The sequence below is a fragment of the Pteropus medius genome, unplaced genomic scaffold (assembly GCF_902729225.1).
Source record: "Pteropus medius unplaced genomic scaffold, Ma_sr-lr_union100, whole genome shotgun sequence".
Lineage (NCBI taxonomy): Eukaryota > Metazoa > Chordata > Mammalia > Chiroptera > Pteropodidae > Pteropus > Pteropus medius.
This window is the reverse complement of record NW_024347791.1, coordinates 8,712,426-8,737,094: the sequence shown is the minus strand read 5'-3', so window position 1 is coordinate 8,737,094 and position 24,669 is coordinate 8,712,426. Positions and strand designations below refer to the sequence as shown.

At 33.9% G+C, this 24,669-nt stretch overlaps 1 protein-coding gene across 4 annotated transcripts in view; it reads left to right on the top strand.

Moving 5' to 3' along the window:
- The window catches only part of CHPT1 (choline phosphotransferase 1), a 33,777-nt gene that overhangs the window by 2,303 nt on the left and 6,805 nt on the right, over positions 1-24,669 (top strand). For all 4 annotated transcript variants that reach the window (XR_005656162.1, XR_005656160.1, XM_039877965.1 and 1 more), the window contains exons 2-5: positions 10,208-10,355; positions 10,673-10,814; positions 20,025-20,109; positions 22,725-22,856. Coding sequence is in view for 2 of the 4 variants with exons in the window: in XM_039877965.1 (XP_039733899.1) it covers positions 10,208-10,355; positions 10,673-10,814; positions 20,025-20,109; positions 22,725-22,856 (507 nt within the window). In the remaining 2 variants the exon portion in view is untranslated. The remainder of the gene's footprint in view (positions 1-10,207; positions 10,356-10,672; positions 10,815-20,024; positions 20,110-22,724; positions 22,857-24,669) is intronic.

Here is a 24,669-nt window from a genome sequence, read left to right as displayed (position 1 = left end):
CAGGTCACAGAGCTAGTAAATGACAGGACCAAGCAAGATTCAGATCCTAGTCAGTCTGACACCAAAGCCTATGTATTTTTTTACTTATACCACCACCTTCTTGTCTGGAGTTCCTGCTTTTTTCTGTGTGGTATGTAGGAAAAAATTTCTTGTATCTTATATTTATCAGGTATGTAAAGTATTTCATATCCATTTTTTGCTTTTGTGTCTTATATCAATCCAGGGAGATTGGCAAGTTTTTTCCCTTCCTAGAATGACCTTTTCACCACTTTAGTATTTCTTCTATCCATTCTCCTTGAAATAATAGTAGTACTGTTTATTTTTATGAAAAGGAAATTGAGGCTGGAATGGTTAAGTGACTTTAACCTGGCTTGGAACTTGTTTTCTGATTCTTAGACTTAAGAATTCTTAGTGCTTTTCAGGCTTGACAGGTTGCTTCCACAAAGCGTCAAGAAAAATACATAATGATTTTTGGATTTAGATGCTTAGGCTTATCTATCCATATAGGATACCTATACAGGATTACATATATGTAATGCTGACTGCATAGCTATATTAATAATATTTGATCAATTTTTTTAACTACTGTTTAATTTCTAGGACATGACCGGGGATGAAGGGAAATTAAGAGGACAGAGCTAAATGATAAACTTCTACAATGGTGCTCCGAATTGCATTTCACACCACCATTTCTGTTAAGGAACTTTCCGCTCCACCCAAATTGAACTTACTGTATAGCAAGGATTTCTCTCCTTCTCGCCCCTCTCTTTCTCCTTCTTCTTTTCTCCTGTCCCACTTCATCTTTCTTTCTTTCTTTTTTTTTTTTACATTGTACAATTCAATGAGGTTTTTCAAAAAATATAGTTGGCATACAATAATAATTTCAGTTGTACAGCATAGTGATTAGAGATCTATGTAACTCACAAAATGGTCACCCCGCAATCAAGTACCCCTCTTCCCCCTTACATATTTATTACAACATTGTTGACTATTTTCCTTATGTTACATTTTATATCGCCATGATTATTTTGTATCCATTTGTACTGCTTAATCCCTTTGCCCCTTTTCACTGTCTCCCCGAACCCTGCCTCCCGTCTAGTGGCCCTCAAAATATTCTCAGTATCTATGAGTTTGTTTCCGTTTCTGTTGTTTATTTTGTTCTTTAGATTCCACATGGACGTGAAATCATATATCTGTCTTTCTCTATCTGACTGACTTCATTCAGCACAATACCCTCTAGGTCCATAATGGCAATATCATTTTCCATCCCCTTCCTTTTAGTCGGTATGTGCTTTTTAATCTGAAGTGAGTCTCTTGTAGGCAGCATATGTAGGGGTTTTGTTTTCTTATCCATTCAGCCACTCTATCTTTTGGTTGGAGCACTTAATTCTTTTCCATTTGCGGTACTTGTTGATAGGAATGTAGTTATTACCATTCTTTATTCATGTTTTTAAAAATTTTTTTCTTCTTAAAGAAGTCCCACCAACAATCCTGTAATACTGGTTTGGTGTTGATGAATCCTTTACCTTATTTTTGTCTGGGAAGCACTATATCTGTCCTTCGACTCTAAATGATAGCTTTGCTGGATAAATTATTCTTGGTTGTAGATCCTGGGTTTTCAACACTGAATATTTTGTGCCAAGCCCTTCTGTCGTGCAAAGTTTCTTTTGAGAAATCGGCTGCTTATGGGAGTTCCCTTGTAGGTAACTAATTGCTTTTCTCTTGCTGCTTTTAAGAGTCTCTTTTTGTATTTAACTTTTGGCATCTTAATTATGATGTGTCTTGGTGTGATCTCAAGAAGGGATGAACAAGCTTCTATCATCTATGCCATTTTGCCCCTTCTCCTCACTTCCATCTTTCAGTGCCCAGTTCTAACACTAACTCCTTATGAAATATTTCTTCCTTCTCTGGAGTCAAATCAACCACTTAATCCTCTAAATCCCAATAATAACAATAATAATTAACATTTACCTGGTATTGGCTTTGTACCTGGCATTATTTTAAGCTGCTTTTGTCTATTATTTAATACTCCCAACAACTTTATGAAAAAGTACTATTATTATCACCATTTTATAGATGAGGAAACTGAAGGGAAATTAACCTCTTCCAGGGTATATAGCTTTAAATGGAGACCAGGATTCCAAACCAGAAAGCTATGCTTCCACCACAGGACTCTGTAGCTCTCCTGTGGAACTTCTCCATTTCAGTTTTTGTGTGTCCTTACTGAGCAGGATTTGAAATTCAGACAGTGATTGCCTATATTTGTTCATTCTCCGCAGCACAGTACCTTGCATAAGGCAGAGGCTTAGTAAATATTTGCTAAACTATTGACCACATGAATGAAATAACAAAATGTAATCTTGGGATATCATGTTTTTCTACTCTTATCCAGTGTTAGCTGGTCTTGGATTAAATACTTATCAGTTGTTTGGCCTGGGTGGTCTTAACAAGACTAAGCAAGAGTTAGGGTGACTAGAGAAAACAAGAACTGAATTGCTTCCTTCTTACCTTGATGAAGCTGTTCTATCTGAATACTGACTGTTCTGTCCTTGGCCCCCATTCCTTGGCTGCCTAATCCTAAAATAGAATCACAGACTCCTACAGTTTGAAGGACCTTAGGGCTTATTTAATGTAATTCTTTCATTTGTATGTGAGAAAACTCAGTTATTTGAATCTAGTTCTTCAAGTTCCAGCCTACTAGCATTTCTCTACCACAAAACACTCAGACACCTATTTTTGACTGGTATAAACTGTGGCATCATTCTCTTTTAAATTTATTTAAGTAAATGTTTTTACTCTGCCCTCTTGGTCTATGTATATAAATCCAAGTCGGTGTCTCTTAACTGTAAAGTTTATAGCAGATAGGTGCCTACCATAGAGCTGGGGTAAAGGGCATTGAATAATTTCTTTTGTTTATGATAGAAAGTTGAACCAAAAAGCAGATATATCTGAAAAAGTAAGAAAGACCTTGAGAAATGTTTTATTTCCTGTCTTAATAATTCAGATTATAGTTGCCTTTGTACTATAAAGTTACTCGTTTGGGAGAAATAATAAGAAAAGTCAATAATCTGTAGATTCCTGCTCAGTTTTTTTAGAGGTTTGATTTCTCTGAAATCTAGTATATTTCCTTTATCACCTAGCCCTTTTTTTAAAAAACCATATCAGTAACTTATCAAGCATTATTTATAACAAGGACTCTTGTAAGAGATTGTCCTCTCTTTCTAAAACAAAATATGAACTCCAAACTTTCAGAAGGTAAACGTTCTAGAAGAAGGACAGAGAGTAGAGTGCAGCAAGCAGACAATCAGGCCTCAGAATTTAAGCAGGCAGGTGCACAACCCTGAGAATAAATGTCACCTTAAATTCTGTAGCCAAAGTGCTTCACTTGCCTTACTCGAGTCCCAGTCCTGTCTAGAAGGAGCTTCTGCAGGTAACGTGGAAGTAGCTTTGCTCTGAGATGTGTCCCTTTGATTCTTATGGTTTTCCTATATTTGATTCGCAAGCACTAAGATGTTTCTCCTTTAGAATTCTGGTTCAAGTGTGGATAAAACATGCATTGTAGTACATAGGAAGAGCTTTAAATCCCACTCCTGGTATATTAGGCCTGGGCATAGGGGCTCCTACCACTTGGGTTTTTTGAAGTTAAAAACAGAACAGAAGTTAAAGCACCCAGTACAATTGATGTTGATGATAGATCTAGCCCAGATAGAGATGATAGACTCTTAATGCTCCTCTTCCTTGTTCTCCTTAGCACAGTAAGTCAGGATTTTCAACAAGAACTCTAGTAAGTACTATAGGAGTGATTTATTTGTTGGTTGGTTGGTTTTTTAAAAAGAAACTTCACATGAAGTATAAAAAGAAGGCTACTTTTCAAAGTATCGATTTCTAATGTCATGAGAAAGCACCTTTGGCTTTGAAGTGCTGGTTAAACTGCATTCATGCTCTGCCTGGTTTCCTTCCCCCAGTTTGTAACCTGCCTCATTTCCTGAAATTGGGTGTGCTCTTCTCAAATGCTGGCCCCTTACCAGAGCTGAGGTCAGAAACCTGTTGAAATCAGTAAGCCCCCAGGGCCCTACCTGATTGGTATGTGAATGAGCTTATCCCTCCAGACACCAAAAGCCTCTGGAGCCTTCCTCTTTAAACGAAAAGCCCCCATCCACCAGAGATAAACCCTTGACTATACCCCAGGCACAAAATATAAATTAGAGCAGTGTCAGATTAGCAATCTATTAGAAACTCCAAGAATTTTCTTTTTAAAAATCACTAACATCACCTGACTGGATACAAAGTCCACCTTTTAATACCACACCAGCATTATATTTTTTCACATATGCATGATCTTCCAATTGTTTTTTCTTCCTATCTGTTATAAACACAGTTTCTATTTTTATGGATAGAGTACTCAGTTGATGTTTGGACCAATGAAATGTCTCTGTTGCTAACTGACTTAGTCGTTACTGGTTATGTAATACCTTTTGCATATGTCTCAACTCTTACACAAGGTTATTTAAACTAGAGTCATTTTTTAAGTATAAAAATTCATATAAATAGACATTGTATAGTTCCAGTATTTCCTAAATTTTTATTTTGGGAAGATTTTTGCTCCTGTGTATTACCTATACCATTTTTTATTAACTATTTTTCTTACATTAACTTTAAACCTACTCTTTTTTTTAAAGACAGACTCATTCTAAGCCTTAATATCTATAAAATCATAAATTTGATAGCTATGGTAGCTATTTTTTAAAACTATATTAAATTTTTCCAAAATACATTAAAATAAAGATATAAATATTAAAATGAAAACTTTACCCATGAATCACTTAAAATTATGTAGTATCAATAATAAGTTACAACAATTAAATTTTACTGAGCTCCTTCCATATGCCATGTACTTTTCTAAGCACTTTACACATAATAGTTTGTATAATTCACACAATGAGGAAGGAACCGAGATTATTCTCATTTTCTATAAAGGGAGATTGAGACACTGAGAGGTTATGTAACTCATCCAATATGGCAAAGCAAGAATCTGGGTGCAGGAAGAGTCCACCTTCCTAACCACTCTGCCAGGAAAACCTGGGGCATGTATTTTTCCCTTTGGAAACCATTTTACCTGATAGGTTATCAGGTAACCTATTACCTAATAGGAAGTATTCAGATCATCAGTTGATTTGAATCATCTAGTTATTTTGCTCCTATTGTATGTACAGCAGATTTTAAAAATAGACAACATGCCTCATACCCTTGAGAGAATTATATTCTAGTATGAATAAAGGCCTTGGAGACTATCTAGTCTAGCATTTTTATTTATAGAAACTCTAAGAATGTTTTCCAGAAAATCCAGTATTTTAAGTTTTGAGCTATAAAGTTTGTCCAGTGAGCAGAGGTGTGCTCATTGATCACTTTCTAAGTCTTGTCTTTTCTTCCTTTTCTTGATTCATGTGGTTATTCAAACACGTGTATAAAAAGAGATATGAAACTCAGGATGAGTAATTGATTTATATATAAATGTTCTCTCTGATCCAGAGTTATTTTTATAGGAATAATTGCCATATGGTCTGGTTCAGACACTTGGTTTCCCTAATTCTATAATGAATAATACGATCCTATAATTCAAGTAGCTAGAAAAAAGTAAAATTTCTCACATAATTTTATACAGCTATTTTTCAGCAGTGTAACTGAAAAGCAATTTAAATTTATTAGTTTTTTTTAATGACTATTGGTTATGATTGATCCTTAGTAATTATCTTGTTTTTAGAATAAATTTATATATACTAATCTTTCATGAAATCATGTAAGATTCATCATTAGCACTTATTATTTAAATTATGACATAATCACATAATTGAATACCATGAAATCATTTATAAGAATGATGTATATCTATATGTTTGACATAGAAAGATCTCTATGATATATTGTTAAGTTCTTATCTTAAAGGATACAGTAAATATTATGAAAATTATACAATTTAAAACTTTAAATTTTAGGAATCTAATATTACCCGAAGTAGTTCTATTTTCTGGAATAGGTTCCTTCTATAGAAATATTCTGATATATTGTTCATGACTTTATAATTCATAATCTAAGCCTGATTTTTCCATACTTACCTATAAAATTTTTTAAAATAAGTTCACCTGAAAACTGGAATTGAGTTGAGGTGGCTCTGTCCATCCTGCTCTGCCTCCAGGGAGTCTCTCCTGCAATTGCACCCTTTGGGGGAGACCCCTGGAAGGAAGCGGGGGCGGGGGGTGGGTGTCCTTCTGCACCTGGTGAATGATCTTCAACCTGAGGCATATTTTGCAGAAATAACAGGTTCGAAAAGAAGTTGAAAATTTGCAAACTATTAAATAGCTTCCAGGTGGGAATGGAGGTGATGACAGCAGGGAAAAGAGAAAATAGGTCAGGCTCCTGATGCCTTGGGAAAACCTAAAAAGGAGAGAACTGGTTATTGGGGGATCGGTGTGCCTTTCTGGTTTTAAAAGGAAGGAAGCCTCACGCGGCTAGCAGCCATTTCCTATGGTTCATGTCTTGTTTGAGCGGGAAAGTGCTTCTCAGCAGGTTTGAAGAACAAGTAGTCTGTGAAGAAAGAATCCAAGTAAGAAACTCCATCTAGTCCGTATAGCCTGTACCACAAGAGATATCATATCATATCCTAGGGCATATCAGAAGACCTGGGTTTGATTCTTGGACCCAGTCTAGCTGCTTGTTTTGATGTGACTTTATCACCACTGCCCATTTGCCCATTTCACTTTTATCATTAATAAAAAGAACATGATAATGACTGCCCTTTCTCTGTGGATTGCCATGAAATTCTGTATCAAATAAAATAATACATTTTTTTAAATGCCCCTTGTTGTACCATTTAACAAATGTAATTACCTTCCCAATCTTGTCTCTTGTCATTACCTATGGATCTTCTGTCACTGACGCCCGAGTAAACCTTTCACTTTCAGGCTTCTTGATTTCTGCCTAGACCTCTTCACTCTTTTCTCTGTTTAAATTACCCCTGCCTCTCTTTACCTATTTAAACTCTAAATTTAACTCCTCTAGTATCCTAGTGAAGTAGCTGTAAACCAGTGAACCAGTTTTGGTTTTCTTTTTCTAAATGAGCAGAGCTCACCCCCATACATGGTGTCTAGTAGTAACCAAACTTTTTTCAGTGTGGAGTCCCATTAACTTCTTGACCTTTAGATTTGCCTGCAGCCAGTCTCCCAGATCAGAAGTCAGAATTAAACTCTTAGTGGACCTTTGGGAGTGCTTCTTGAGAAGTTTTCAATAACTGAAGGAGCTATGCATAGAAGGGAGAAATGGAATATTTTTCAGGTAGATGATTTTCTTAGTGAAGTCTCTTATTTAGGGGAAAAGTATTTGATGGAGAATAGAAAAATGACTTATGTCACTCTCCAAATTTTAATAACTTCAATTTCCAATTTATATATATTTGAAATATAATTCTGCTCTCCTTTAGTTATCAAAATTAAAACAATATAATTTTTTTATAGTAGCAAAAATGGGTAAGAACTGACTGGTTTGAGAAAGACTTAACAGGATTATTGGGATTTTTTAAAAATATTCTAGGTGGTTTTTTTCACTTTTGCACTGTCATGATTTCTCAATTTTGCACTGTCATGATTTCTCAATTATCAGTTTTTAGCCCTCTCTTAAATTGTTCCAGTTTCACAGTCTTTTAAAAACATGCTAATGAGAACATAATATGACATTTTAATATACATGTTCATAACTCAGGTTGCTTCTATTCTTAAATTATTTCTAATTTATGCCACTTTTAAATAGAAGAGACTAAGTAATTTTAAGCAATTAGTAGTGTAATCATTAGTGCTGAGCACCTAACATTAACAAATCATGAAACTTTTGTAAAGTTAGTTCAAAACAAACTTCTGTTTACTTAGAAAGATTAAGTAATGGGGTAGAAAGTTGAATGGATATTTATAGAATTACCACATAAACTATACATAAGTTGATATTTTTAAAATTTGCCACTAAAAGTATTCAAAACATTATTTAATTGAGTACTTACCATGTGCCAGGCTCTATGTAAAAAGCGAAGAATTTTTTCATCAGATACAACTATTAAGTATTATTTACAACTTACAAATGAAGTAACCAAAGTTTAGGGAGTTTAAATAACTTGTCCAAGGTTACTTGGCTGTTAAATAACAGAACAAAGGACTCAAACACAGATCTAACTTCAAAACTCTAGTTCTTAACAATTTTGCTATATTTCCTCTCCAAGACATAGAATTCTGAGTTGACCATTGCTACCATCATAAGGTCCCTGAGAAAGTGGCATACTACGTTTATAAAGTACTAAAAGAAAAGAATGATCATTTTTAAATCTTTTTTTCTCTTTTTTGTTCAAATTGAATCATTTTTATTGGTTTATCTTCAAATTTACTGACTTGTTCTGTCATTATCTGTGATTCTGTAATGTCTTTTTTCCTTTGGCTTTTATGATTTTTTCTCTTTATGGCTGATTTTCAGGAATTTGATTGTGATGTGCCTTGGTGGGTTTTTAAAAAATACTATTCATCTTGAGGTTTGTTTATAGCTTCTTGGATAAGCAAGTTTATAGATTTCATCAAATTTGGAAAATTTTCAACCATTATTTTTTCTGATATTTTTTGTGTCCAACTATCTCTCTTCTCTCCTTCCAAAACTCTAATTGCATATATGTTAGACTGTCTGTTGTCTCATAGGTCACTGATGCCAGGTTCAATTATTTTTAGTCTTTTTTCTTTGTGTGCATCATTTTGGATAGTTTCTATCTGTAAGTAGTCTGTAAGTTCACTGATCTTTTCTTTTAGTGTCTAATATGCTGTTAATCTTATCCAGTATATTTTACACTTCAAATATTGTATTTTTCATTTCTAAAGATTTCATTTGAGTCATGTTTTCTTCTACCTTCTTGAATCATATTTATAATAACATTTAATGTCCTCATCTGCTAATTCCATTATCTCAGTTGTTCCTGGGTCTGATTGTATTGATTTTACTCGTAGTTATAGATCATATTCTCCTGCTTCTTTGAATGACTAATAATTTTTGAATGGATGTCAAACATTAAGAGTTTTACCTTTTTGGGTACTAGATTTTTAAATTATTATTATTATTCCTTTACGATGTTATGCTTTGTGCTGGCTACAGGTAAGTTGCCTGGATCAGTCAGATCATTTTGAGGCTGGACTTTAAGTCTGTTAGGACTGTCCAGAGAAGCCTTTAGTTCAGTGCTAATTTATCCCCACTGCTAAGACAATGCAGTTCTGAGAACTCTACCCAGTGCCATAGGTGTTACGAGGTCCTTCTGCTGTGCATTGTGGGAACATAAATGATTCCTAACTTTGCATGGGCTTCAAGAATTGTGTAGCCTTGTGCTTTATAGTGGCTCTTTCCCTGGCCTTGGTTAGTAGTTTTTGTCTCATTCAGGCACAGGTTACTTCTCAGCCAAAGGTACCGTTCTGTAGAGCTCCATAATTCATGCCCCTCTCTCTGAGCAACTTCCTCTTCTTCTGTGCTCCGGTCCACAAATTATAGCTGCCTTGACCTTCCTTAATTCTGCTATGTTTGGGTTCCCCCATCCTGTACTATGGCCTGGAAACTGCCTCTAGGCAATAAGCTGGAGAAGTCATAGGGCTTACCTCATTTGTTTGACTTCTGTTAAGAATCACAATCCTGCATTGCCCACCGTGTCTGAAACTGTTGTTTCATTTACTTTATTGCTTTTCTAGTTTTATAAGGTGGGAGAGTAATTCCAGCCCCCTTATATTCCATCATGAACAGAAGTGGGGGTCTGTAATTTGACTTTTAAGATCTTTTTTTTTAGAGCAAAGACTTACTGAATAATTTCAAATCTGATGCCAAACATGAATACTATTATATTAAAAGAGTTGTGGACTAAGAATTAAAATCAAGGTCCTAATCCTTGCTCAGTCATTTAACTTTGTGCTTCTCACAATATGGACTTCTGTGACCCTCGACCTAGAAGACGTAGAATAATTCATTTGATTTCTCAATTTAATTTTCATCTGTAGAAGGAAGGTTATGAATCTTCTTTATAAACACCGAGGTGATATAAAGTGTGAACTCAAGAAAATGTGTGTTGATTGGCTTAGATTAATCTATTTTCAAACAGAAGCTAGCTTATTGTCACTTAACAGTCTTTATTATTTACATTTATTTTTAGGCACCATACTGGACATACCTTTTATGTGCACTCGGACTTTTTTTCTACCAGTCACTGGATGCTATTGATGGGAAACAAGCCAGAAGAACAAATTCTTGTTCTCCTTTAGGAGAACTTTTTGACCATGGTTGTGACTCTCTTTCCACAGGTAAAGTAACTATAATTGTGTTTTCTTCTGTTTTTGTTTTTTGTTTTATTATTTGTTTGTTTGTTTGTTTGTTTTTAAAAATGGCTTAAAAACTAAATGAACTGAGCTGTTTGGTCAATTTTTTTTTTTGGATAGGTGTACATTTGGGAGCAATTTTGCACAGTGTATTTTTAAAGTATCTCCAAGAATTTATTTTGTTCAGTGTACCTTAACACCAAGATTATGTACCTTAAAACTCTATTTTTGAATAGTACAGGGCAGTTTTTTTCACTAATTGTTTCTAATTCTTAATGGTTTTTAAACCTTGTTTCTTTCAGTATTTATGGCAGTTGGAGCTTCAATTGCTGTTCGCTTAGGAACTCATCCTGACTGGTTGTTTTTCTGCTCTTTTATTGGGATGTTCATGTTTTATTGTGCTCATTGGCAGACTTATGTTTCGGGCGTGTTGAGGTTTGGAAAGTAAGTATGTATTTTAAGTTGTACATTTAAAAATACAACTGAATGTATTTTTACAATCTGTTATAGTTCATTTATCTATAATAAGGAGGACAAAGCTTCAGTCAGGAATTTAAATTATCTTTTAGCTTATTGGAGCATCTGTAAATCTTATACCTTAATTTAAGTCTTTTAGGTATTTTGCATGTTATAGTTACATATTTGATAATAATTTTATTTTCCCCTTCTCTAAGTTACTAGCCCAAACTTACATTAGACAGGAGAAAGAGAAAAGTAAGGGACTCGAATAATATAGAAAAAGGATATGCAGTAGTTAAGTAAACAGCATTTGACTTATAAGATAATAGGATACGGAATCTAAAGGTCCTTTTGGTCAAATCTTCATGTGCCAAAAAGGAGGACCTGCTTACAACAGTCACCAACAACAGGTAATTGTGAGACTCTCAGCTGTAGTAGACAATTGGTGAGATAATATAAAAGCATCTTATAAATGTTAGAGCTAAACATTCAATGACATATATGCCTCTGATGCCTCTTTCTGAAACAACAAAAAATAGTGCACAGAGTAGGAACTCTGTTCTCTATTTCTGTTTCCCGTAGGTCCCTCTCTCCCTTTATTCTTTAAGAACCATCTGCCATTGGCTCATTCTCAGCTTTGGCTTCCCATGTCTAATGATTCTTTTCAGCCCACTTTATTGCTGCATAAGAGAAAGATTAACTCTGAAACAAAAAATTTCTGATAATGATAAATGAGAGGAGAAACTCAAAACTATGGATCATTTAGCAGAGGGAAGGCCTTAGAATCAGTATTCACACTGATTCTAAGTTAGGGAATATTTGCAGCTACCACTTACTGAGCACTGCATGTTTCTAAGTGCTTTACATGCATCATTTAAGGGTATTACCTCCACTGTATAAATGAGGCAGAAAGGTTCTATAACTTTCTTATACTGCCAATAAGTGTAGATCCAGGATTAAAACTCAAATCTGTTTGACTCCAAACTCCACACTCTTAATGACTGCTGCTTAGCACTATGGGATCAACATTGTATTAGATGCTGTGAAAAGATACAAAATGAATTTTTTTTAAAAACCTGTTTTAGGAACTATATAGTATACTATATTAAAAGGAGGAAATAATACTTCTATGACACTGCTAATACTGCCTGTAACCAAGTGTGAAATAACTTGCTTTAGGTTTCCACAAGCACTGAAGAAATTGTAGGTAAGAAGACAATTGTAGGCTGAATTAGTTTAGGAAACCTTTTATAGGAAATATGTGTCATTAGCTGATTCCTTACCTACTGGTCAAGAGCCCAAGGATCAAAAAGCCTGGCTAAAAATTCAACAACTGTGTAAAATTAAGAATCTGTACTGGCTTCCAGGCAACCCCTAGATGGCAGAGTAGATAAACATTGTGCTGGCCTCCCACGACCACATCACAATTACAACTAAACTATAGAACAACCATCACTGAGAGTCACCTGAAGTCTAGCTGAACAGAAGTCCTATAACTAAGGATATAAAAAAGAAGCCCAGGGTTCCAGTGCTGGGGAGAGAAGTCCCCATAACTTTTGGCTGTGAAAACCAGAAGAGATTGTGGCCGAGTAAGATGGAGGAATGCACATCCAAGCTGGTTCCAGTGGCTTTTGCATACAAATGATCAGCGTAGGCTCATGCTGCAGACTTTCCTAAAACCTCAGAGATTCAAAAACCCCAAAAGAGCAGCATCTGGCTTCGGCATGCCTCATACATCTTGCTAAGCAACCCCAAGCCCAGCACTAGTGGGAACCAACCTCAGATCTCAGCTTAGCTTCTCCCAGGCATCTCCAAACCCAGCACAGTGGCAGCCATCTGTAGATCACTTTGTAAGTTATACTAAGTGGCCTTGTGCAGGGCACAGACAGAGGCTGACCTTAGTCTGCACTAGATCCACTTTCAAGAGGCCCCAGAACCAACACGCCCAGTGGTTAGCTTCAGACCATACCAGAACACTACCCAACCACCTCCACAGAAGACACACCCAAAGGTCAGACTCAGTAAGCACCAGAGCCCTGCTAAAGTGAATCCTGCTCCATAGGGTCAGCCCTGCACAATAACTCCTCCACTGTAGTCACAATCAGTCCTCACAACCAATCATCCTGAGGGTCAGTTCCTCTTATTGATGTGCCAACAGCAATCAAGGCTCAACTACAGTAGGATGGCACACACAACCCACACAAGGGATATATCTGTAGCACCGGCTCAGGTGACTAGGGAGACTGCTCCACTGGGCCCCAAAGGACACCTACTACATAAGGCCATTCTGCCAAGACTGGGAGACATAGCAGCTCTACCTAATACATAGAAACAAACACAAGGAGGCAGCCAAAATGTGGAGACAAAGAAGCATGTCCCAAATGAAAAAACAGAACAAAACTCCAGAAAAACAACTAAACAAAATGGAGACAAGCAATCTACCAAATGCAGAGTTCAAAACACTGGTTATAAGGATGCTCAACGACCTCAGTGAGAACTTCAACAAAGAGAAAGGAAACATAAAAATCAAGATAGAATACATAAAAAGGAACCAGTCAGAAATGAATACAATAACTGAGGAATCAACAGTAGATTAGATGAAGCAGAGAACAGTGATTTGGAAGATAAAGTAGCAGAAAACACCCAATCAGAACAGCAAAAAGAAAAAAGAATCCAAAAGCATGAGGATAAGTTTAAGGGGGACTCTGGGACAAAATCAAGCATACCAACATTCAAATCATAGGGTTACCAGAAAAAGAAGAGCAAGAGCAAGGAATTGAAAATATATTTAAAGAAATAATGACAGAAAACTTCCCTAACCTGGCAAGGGAAATAGACATACAAACCCAGGAAGCATAGATAGTTCCAAACAATATGAACGCAAACAGGTCCACACCAAGACATCATAATTCAAATGACAAAGGTTAAAGACAAAGAGAGAGTCTTAAAAGCTGCAAGAGAAAAGCAGTTACCTACAAGCAGGCTTCCATAAGACTGTCAGCTGATTTCTCAACTAAAACTTTGCAGGCCAGAAGGGACTGGCATGAAATATTCAAAGTGATGAAAAGCAAGAACCCACAATCAAGGTTACTCTACTCAGCAAAGCTATCTAGAATCAAGAGACAGATAAAGAGCTTCCCAGACAAGAAAAAGCTAAAGGGGTTCATCACCACCAAACCAGCCATACAAGAAATGTTCAAGGGAGTTCTTTAAGAAGAAGAGGGGGAAAAAAGACCAAAAATATGAATAAAATGGCAATAACTATGTATTTATGAACAATTACTTTAAATGTAAATGGATTAAATGCTCCAAACAAAAGAGGGTGGCTGAATAGATAAGAAGCCCCTTACATATGCTGCCTACAGGAGACTCACTCCAGATCAAAAAACACACACAGAGACTGAAAGTAAAAGGATGGAAAAAGATATTTCATGAAAATGGAAACAGGAAAAAAAGCTGGGTTAGCAATACTTATACCAGAGAAAATAGGCTTTAAAACGAAGGCTATAGACAAGGACCCAGTAATTTCACTTCTGGGTATTTATCTTAAGAAACAAAAAATACTAATTTGAAAAGACATATGATTTCATATGTTCACTGCAGCATTATTTACAATAGCCAAGATATGGAAGCAACCTAAGTATCCATCAATAGATGAATGGATGAAGAAGTAGGACATAAATAGAATGGAATATTACTTGCCATTTACAACAACATGGATGGTCCTACAGGGTATTATGCTGAGTGAAATAAGTCAGACAGAGGAAGACAAATACCATGTGATTTCACTTACATGTGGAAGTTTAAAAACAAAATAAACAAAACAGAAACAAACTCATAGATCAGAGAACATTTTGATAGTTACCAGATGGGAGAGACATTGAGAGGATAAGTGAAAAAGGAGGAGGAATTAAGAAATACAAATTGGTAGTTACAAAATAGTCATGGGAATGTAAAGTATAGCATAGGGAATATAGTTATTCCTGTTGTAATAACTATGTATGGTGTCAGATGGGTACTGGATTTATTGGAGTGATCACTTCCTAAGTTATATAAATGTCTAATCACTGTTTTATACACCTGAAACTAGTATAATATTATATGTCAATTGTAATTGAAAAATAAAAATTATTTTTAAAAATCTGTACCTATTTATAGATTGATATGCTAAAATAGAAAAATTAAAAAATTAAAAAAATAAAGTCTATTTTATCTGATAGAAAAGTAGCTTTGCAAAGTCTAATGCATTTTACTTTGCTCTATTTGCTATAGTAAACTGGAGTAATGTAATAATGTAATGTTCTGTTTAATTATTGTTGTTGTTATTAACAACTAACACTTTACCTTTTTGGCTTCTAATATCATTAAAAATTTTTCTGAAATGAATTAGTTCACATTCCTAGCCTAGCGGTAAATTTTACACTCATTTGCTATTAATTAAGAGCCTAATGTGTGCCTAGAACTGGAGATACAAATCTGAGTCACTTGTGGATGGAATATGCCAGGATGATTGGGGTAAAAAGCATTCTAGGCAGAAGCATGAGGAAAGAAAGTACTCAGAACATTAAGGAAATGGATATTGTAATTCAGCATCAAGTTATATAGGGAGTAGAGGAGATTCAGCAGTACTCCCAGGGGGCAGCCATTTAAAATACTAATTCTGTATGGCAGAGATCCTAAGCAGTATATTTTTTCACTTTGCCAAAGTAAGAATGTCACAGAGCATTGAGTAGAATAGATTGATAATCCAGTTTAACATTACTAGGAAGATCTATATACAGGACATCAAGCCTCTAAAGATGCTTACAATCTAGGGTCAGTATCAATTATCTATTGGTGAGGATGGATTTCCTAAAAATATGTCAATTTTTGATATGTTTGATTTTTATAGTGTTTATATTACTGGAGTATAGATATATGAAACCAGGCCAAAGACTCTCAGGATATACTGTGAAAATTTGTTTTATGAATATATTCTTGATTTAAGCCTGTTTAATATGGTTTCTTTCTTTCTGAAAGACAAAAAAATAATATCAAGTGAGTTTAATTGGGCTAAAAAAACATAAGATTTTACTAATATTACTACATTTTGCCACTTAATTTTTTCCAATTTTCAGTGCCTTTTAAATTACTTAGTAGTCGATATTGATTCTGCTTTAGTATACTAAAAGCAGATACTTTAAAATCAGACTGGGTACAAATTCTGGCTCTAACATACCACTTGTTTGACCAGAAATAAGTTATGTAACTTCATTTTCTTCAGTTTCTTCATCTGTAAAATGGAATTAATCATAATTGTATTAAAAGAGTCATTGTGAATATTAAATAATAATGCATGTAAAGGACTCTATACAGAATCTGGAGGACAGAAGTACTTAGTAATAAAGTTAGCATTATCATGCCAAGCTCTTTTATTTTAATTCTATTTCTTTTGTATATTTACTTTTTCATGAGTGACATTAAAAAGTAACTTACTAAAAGAAAATCAGATGTCTCGTGTATTAAATTAGTAAGTTATTGATAAGGAACTTATTTCGTAAGGAAATAAGCATACAGAAGAAATTTAGTTAAAATAAATTTGAGGATGGAAGGTCAACATACTATTGAGTGACTATTGAATAATGATGTAATATTTATACAGTGAAGTTGAATATTTTTGCAATAATTATATAAATAAATATTGAGCTTCTAGTGTATGCTAGTCCCTGTACTAGGTTCTAAGGTAATAAGGAAACAAGACGGACAAAAATCCCTATCCCCCTGAAGTTTACATTCTAATATGGGAGACAGACAGTAAAGCGAACTGAACAAGTGACTACTACATATAATACATTAGATAGTGGTACAGTTCTTGTCAAGACCTGTAAAGATTCTGAAATTTTACACTTCTTACAAGCTACCAAGTAAGTCTGTTAATGTTTCATAAAGACAAAACTCCTGGGTCAGAGACAGTACAGCTTTATTACTGATGGCAAAAGCAGTAGACAAAGGTTCATGTTGCCTCACCCCCCACCCCCCGCCACTTCTAAGTCTCATCGAGGCCATGCAGGTGGGACTAGATGAATGCCTGCAAATGCAGTTGGTTTCATTATGGCAGAGGGATGCTGGGGAATCTTTTATAGTAAGCAGAAGCAAGCCTGCTCTCCGAGGGGAGAAGTATCCTCAACCTTCAAAGTTGCTCACTGCATATGCAGCCCTGAGAAATGGCCAGGTAAAAAGTGTTCAGCAAGAATGCACAGGGATGCTCAGGGTCCATGGAAAATTGCCTCTCTTAATTCTAAGAAGAAAAATTAAGCAGGGAAGGAAGAGAGCGACTATTTAAAAACTATACTATGTTTCTTATGAATATGCAAATACTGTTCCATACTGTTTCAAAGAACAGAAATAGAAATACCATGCTATTTTACTTGTGGATATTTTAATTGTTATATGTTTTATCTCTTGAAAATAAGTAGATTTCAGTGCAAATATAAATGTTAAACCTTGAATTAGATATTTTAAACCACAAAACATTATTTTTAACTAAAATTTTCAACTGTTAAAGATTTTTTTTAGTTCATTAGTGATACATTTGTTTGTAGTTTCTTAGCACAGTCAGTGGAATAATTTATAGGACTACAGTTAAAATCTGTCTGTATATTAATGCCTGCCACGTGAGATAAGGCATATCTTATTTATAGCTAGTTTGTTTCAGTGTAGCAAGGGTCTTATGAAATTCAGTAGAGCAAACAATGCTTAAAGCTTAATTTAAAAATCTAAACCAAGTCCAGTGTTAACTTATAATATGTGATATTTTGTTATTTACATGTGAATATTTAGACTCAATGTTAATTTTCTTTCAAAAGCATGAGAACTTCTCTGTGTTATGAAGTGTATTTCTCAAAAAATTTATGGTAAAGAACTAGTTTCTTCTCTCCACCCATTATGGACTAATAACATGCAATTAAAAAAAAAACAGACTTACAGAATAGTCCCCAATATTTCATTTGGTTCTACAGATACAAAATGACTGTCAAATTAGCATATAAGTTTCTAAATGCTTGCTCTCAATTTCTATACTTATCTCATCATAGACTAGTAACAAACCCTAGACCACTCTTTGAATAGCACTATTATAGATTGTACGCTATGACAACAGTTTAGGAGGTAAGATATACCAGCACCCTATCCCCAATAGCCATCTTTTTTGGACACAGTTTTTGCACTTGATCTTAGCCCAAAGGCCGAGAAGCGATGGACACAGTTTTTAAAAACTCAGACCCATTAATGAGTTCTCTAAGTTTGTACATTGTTATACAGAATATTCTTTGTCTAATATAGCTCTCAAGCTTCAACTGTCTCTTCATATTTAAAATATTTGAGGATTTGGTGAAGGATTCCACTCTTTTTATCATATCAAAAGTTGTAATTTAAAATCTGTGGCATTAATGATGTATATGTGAAACCAAGGTTCCTTGCTCAATCCTTGTATGTGTCATTTAGTTCTACTTAGTTCTATTTGGTTCTCTTACCCCTATCAGCTTTCCTAGTTGCTCTGGTCACTAGTCATACTCTTGGAAAATTATGAATAACAGTGTAATTCTACATAGCATTGTTAGTGGAAAAAGTGCAAAACTCTGATATAGTAGGAAACGTGTTGGTTCTGAAGTCATTTTCCTATAGCAATATCCAGCTGATCTAATACAGGCATGGAAAAATCATTTTAGTTTTCCTTTTCAAGAAACAAGAATAATTTATAGCTCATAAGACTCATGATAGATGCTTAATAAATGTTAGTACCTTTTCCCCTTTTTCTCAAGTACCATACATTGTTTTCCTTTTCCAACTAACGTGACTGTTTCTCCATGCAGCCTGGAGGCCTTGGTTTGCCTGCCATTGATCTTATAAATACTGGATATCATTATTCATAGTTTCCTTTTATTTGTGGGTTAATGTTCAGTTCACCTTTTCCCTCCTAACTGCCTCCAAAATAACTCAGTTGAGAAGTGGTTTCCATATCTGGTTTTATTTTGTCATCTAATCCCTACATTTCTTATATTTGCAAAGCAATAAGTATTCCTCTAGCATCTAAGGACTCCAGGGGCATCCAAGTGGAGATGTAAAGTAGGTAGACAGATATAAAAATATGGAGCTCAGAAGAAGATATGGATTTGGAGATACGGATTTAGAGGTCATTAGCATATAGATAGTAGTCTTAAGTACAGATAAAATTGTTCAGAGAATCTAAAAGAAGAAAAGATGGAATTCTGGAAGTAGTAGCATTTAAGATATGGTGGAAGAAGCAGTCTGAGAAGGAGCCTGAGAAAAGCTTCCAGCAAGGTAGAAGAATTAGGAGAGAGAATGGAATTTAAAAAAACATCGCAAAGCATTTCAAGAAAGAGGGAGTGATCAGCATTTTAAATATTGTAGAGAAGTTACGCAAGATAACTGAAACGTATTCCTTAGATTCAACAAATTGAAAGATACTACCTTAAACAGTTTTAGTAGAATAGGGCCAAAAACTAGACTAGAATAGATTAAGCAGCAAATATAAAGAGGAGAAAAATATAAATGTAGACTACTTTTTAGTTAGCTCGTTTATGGAACAAAGGAGAGAGGAGTTGACAGCTTCAGGAGATGCAGAATAGAGACTGATGTTGGCTAATTTAGTGGTTTTTTGAAGGAAATTTAAGCATGTTTATATGTTAGGAGGAAAACGTCTGTAAAAACAAAAAAGTGTTGGTAACTTAATAAAGAAAACTGTTAGAATTTTCCTCGCTTTTTAAGTTAAATTGACTTGAGAGTATTTAAGAATTTGTCTTAAATTATCTGGTTGTTTTAATGTTATTTTTCCTTATTATGAAAGTAATACATAATTGTTATTAAAAAATTCAAACTTTACAGAAGTACATAAAGTAGAAAGTAAAAAGCCTTTTGTGATCTCAGTGGTAACGGCTACTAGCAATTCTAAATATGCTATAAAAGTTTTTTTCCCTATGTATATATTAATGTTTACATATTTGTGAGCGCATGTTGTTCTATAGGTTTTTTCACTTATCAATGTAGTCAATTGATAATTCAATGATGGAACAAAAGGTAAAAATAATCTAAGCCTATACAGATTTTTACATCTTTGATATTTAATAAATGGTTAACCTTCATATTCAGAAATTTTATTTACAAACATCTTTTCTGTTCTTTGTCCTTCCTCTTTAGAGTGGATGTAACTGAAATTCAGGTAGCTTTAATGATCGTCTTTGTGTTGTCTACATTTGGAGGAGCAACAATGTGGGACTATACGGTAAAACTGAATATTTGAATTTACATTTAAGTACTTTTTAAATATTTAGGCAAAATATTGCATTATTAATTTTCTTCAGAAACCCTTGGCATTGTATTTAATATTCATTCCTTTTCTTAACCTTTTCCCTTCATTTTGTAATTTTATTATCCTGCATACCTTATTATGGCATTTTCCCCTATGCATGAATATATTACTGCATAGAAGAAAATGACCCCATTTCCTTAATAGAAAATTAAATACACTAGTTGAACTACCTTTTCTAGGCCAAAATGTATCTCATAAATTAGATATTTAGGAAAGCAAATTCAATAAAATATTTTACATTTGAAACTTGTCCCTCATTATTAGGAAAGAAATGTTGCTAATTTGCATTTTTTATAATCAATGAGGTGAAGTTTCCTATATTAATGAGTGTTTTTATTTTCTGTGTGGTTGGTGACCCTCAGTATTTTGATAAAAGTTGACTCTCAGGAAGCCACTGTCATAAATTCATGCTTTGCAAAGGAAGAAACTATAAAGAAACAAATTATTCTGTCTCTACAACCAAAGTCCACAGCACTGGCTGGCTCACAACCTCATGCCCATAGAGTTAAGAAGAATAAGGATAATATCGATAGCCAACAACTAACATTTATTCAACATTTATTATGTTCCTAAACATCTTACTATCACTGTTACATCTGATCCTCAGAACAATCCTATAAAATAGGTACTATCATTATTTTATAAACAAGTTTTAGAATAATTAATTTATTCAAGAACCCATAGCTAGTAAGTACTGGAGCTAGGAATTAAGTAGATTCCAGACTCGTATGTTTTTAATCACTAAGCTATGTTATACCTCCAGTGAAAATAGTAAGAAATAAAAAACTAAACATTCTCTTACTGTAAGATCCCTTGGTATTTATTTACCCAAATAAGTTGAAAATTATATCCACACAAAAACCTGAATATGGATGTTTATAGCAGCTTTTTTCATAATTGCAAAAACTTGGAAGCAATCAAGATGTCCCTCAGTAGGTGAATGGATAAACTATGGTACATAGAGGCAATGGAATATTAATTAATGTTAAAAAGAAAGAACCGTCAAGCCATGAAAAGACATGGAGGAACTTTAAATGTGTATTACTTAATGGAAGAAGCCAACCTGTAAAGGCCATGTATTATATGATTCCAACTCATATTGTATGACATTCTGGAAAAGGAAAAATGATGGAGATAGTGAAAAGTCACTGGTTGCTAGAGGTTCGGGGCAAGGGAGGATAAACAGATAAAGCAAGAAAGATGTTTAGGGCAGTGAAACTATGTTGTATGATACTGTAATGGTAGATACCTGTCATTATGCATTTATCTAAACTCATAGAATGTACAACACCGGGACTGATCCCTAATGTAAACTCTAGACTTTGGGTGATAAGATGTGTAAATGTAGGCTCATGGATTGTAAAAATGTACCACTCTGGTAGGGGATGTTGATAGTGGGGGAGGAGTGGGATGCAGGGGCATATGGGGACTCAGTGTACTTTCTGTACAATTATGCTGTGAACCTAAAATTGCTCTAAAAAGTCTATTAAAAATAGTAATATTTCTGTGGCATTTATAGTTTCAGAATTGCCAATTACAGTTCATATCACTAGGCTCAGAAATAGACTTTGAACAATTTTTAAGTCATGGTACATTCCCTGAGACATTCATATTCCTTCTCACCATATAAGAATAATAGAATCAAGTACATGCTTCTAGAATATAATAGAGGGATGCAATGTCTTTTATGGTAGCTGCTCTGCTAGTACCCATAAGAAAGTGAATGTGGACCTAGAGGCAATAAGGCAACTCTAGTCATTAAGTCAAATGGGGTTGTCTTAAATTTGGAATTCTGATTTAGCTTTAATGGGAAAAAATTTAACTTAATCTTAAAATCATTCCATTCAATGTTTTGGCAATACTATAGGAAGAAAGCAAATCTGCTTATTCTTACCAACAAGAATACTTATTTTAGATGTAGATTTTCTAAATTTAATTTTTAATCTGTAGTTTCCACAGATTTTGGTACAATATTTCAAAGTCTTCAAAGCACAATAGCCTGCAGCTTTTGGCAATTCACTGTTACTGTTTTTTTTTTTTTTTTAAATCTTTTGCTGCCTTTGGAAGTTTCTTTGAACAGCAATTGACTAACAGGTAAATATACTGCTAGAGATTTAATCCTGGATATTAACTACACAAAATGTTTGCATGCACACACATCATGATTTTTTGTCACATTCATGATACAGATCATGGTGTCTGCCTTTCCTTTGATGCTGCCTTTTAGAAGTACTAAATCCAAGTGAACTATCCTTTTTACATTCCTTTGTCAGATGAAGGCTTGTGAGAGTAAATATCTCATCACAATTATTTAAGTAGACTTAGCTGAATTGGGTGGATTCATTTTTACTTAATGAGTAAACCATCCAAAGAAAAGTTACCACTTCAGGCTACATTCCAGAAGTTAAGTTTTGATTATAAGAAAAAGGATAGCTTATGGTACAGGGCCATATCATAATGTTTTACTGTTCAATAGGAAAAGAAATTCTGTGCTGTTAATGATTTGTTTGTTTCTTCTACCCTTAAAGATACCTATTCTAGAAATAAAATTGAAGATCTTCCCAGTTCTTGGAGTTGTAGGTGGAGCAATATTTTCCTGTTCAAATTATTTCCATGTTATCCTCCATGGTGGAGTTGGCAAGAATGGATCCACTATAGCAGTAAGACATTAATTTCATCATTTAGTATTAATTTTATGCTAAAATTTCTTATCACCATCTGCAGAGATAACTAAAAATATGCCGAAGTTCAAGAACGGGGAAGGGAACTAAAGGATTTTTTTAGGCACATAATATAAAAGCTTTTTAAAAACAGTTCAGACTAATAATAAAGCATTTTTCTTTTTTCTATGACCTTTCTGAGTAGACTTTTCTGACATTCTGTTTACTCATTCACTATTTCAGTACTGTACATAATCAAGAGTTCTCATTTGTTTTCTTGCATTTTGTGCCTTGCGCTAATAAGGAGAGGAGAATAGTTAGGGAATGAGTGTCTGATTGAATGGCCAGAAAGCTGCCAAGGGTCAGTTTCACATATGGGGTAATTTGTTACTAATGAAGTAAATTTTATTGAAATTTCATTAAAATATATTTTTAAAAACTATTCTAATATTTTAAAAGGTAAAATTTTTAACCTTAATTCTTAAATTGAGTGAATAGACCTTGTGTTTTGTATTCTTCACACTTTGCTCATGCTATAATACTTTTGTATTTATTTATTTGTTTTAAAATTTCTTTAATAATTTATGTAGGAATCAGAATTCCTGCCAAGTTTTTAAACAAATATAATGTTTTTTTATAAAAGCATATTATCATCTTCAAGCTAGTTGAATATAAGTACTTATTCCAGTGATGCCATCTTCTATCAAAACATTGTTAGAATGGCTTTTTAGAATTGCTTTAAGCTATAGCTCATTCTCTTTCTCATCGCTTCTTGACCTTCTCAGCCTAAGTTCTTTAATTTCTTTGGTGCTATAGTTCAAAATCCAGTTTAAGGATGGATTTGATTTTTTAAAAAGTCAAAGTCATTTGAAGCTAGATCTAATAAATAAGAGGAATAATAAACATGAAATACAGCATGTTTGGTTAAAAAATTCTCATCTTAAATGACTTATAAATTGGTTCTCAAGACAATTCAAAGGAATCTATGTAATTCATAAATTATCAATCTTTATGAATACATTTTATATACATAATTCAAAAGCAAAATATAAAACTCATTTAGATACGTAAGTTCTGATATATTTGGAAAAATTCACTTGTTTTTTGAGGTATTTTATCTGTTGACCTCAATATAGTACTATGCATAAGGTACTTAGGAATTCTTGTTGCTTGACCATGAATGATAAATAGAGCACTAGCTGGAACATGAGTTCCACAAAAGAAAACATGATTCAGTAAGGATCGGTGTCCACTTTAGAGAATATTTTACTAGGAAAAAATTGATTAACTGTTTGAAGGAAGATAAATTGATACTATCATGAAGAAGTGATAATTTCAGACTTAAACTGGTATTTTTCCACCTTTTTTAGGAGGTTTTCTTGAATAAAATCTACAGAACTATAATACAGATAAAAGCACTATTTTATTAGTCTAATTTTTATAAATTATTACTATATAGTATAGTATTTTATATGATTTTATAGAATTACTATAATTTTATAGTGTTATAATTTAAAACATGTAAACTTAAACAAGAATGTTTTAATCAACACACTTAAATTGATAGTTATAGGTTTAGTAAGTATTAAAACCAAATTTTTCAATATTTTGTTTAAGACAAGCAGTGCTGAGAGAATCCTTATTCACAGATAAAAATGTAATGGATTGGACTGTACAATGTTATATAAAAGTGCATTTGCAGTCTAAATGCAATAAATAAATAAATAAAAATGGACGGATGGATGGATGGATGGATGGATGGATGGATGGATAGATGGATAGATGGATGAGATAGATAGATGAATGAGATAGA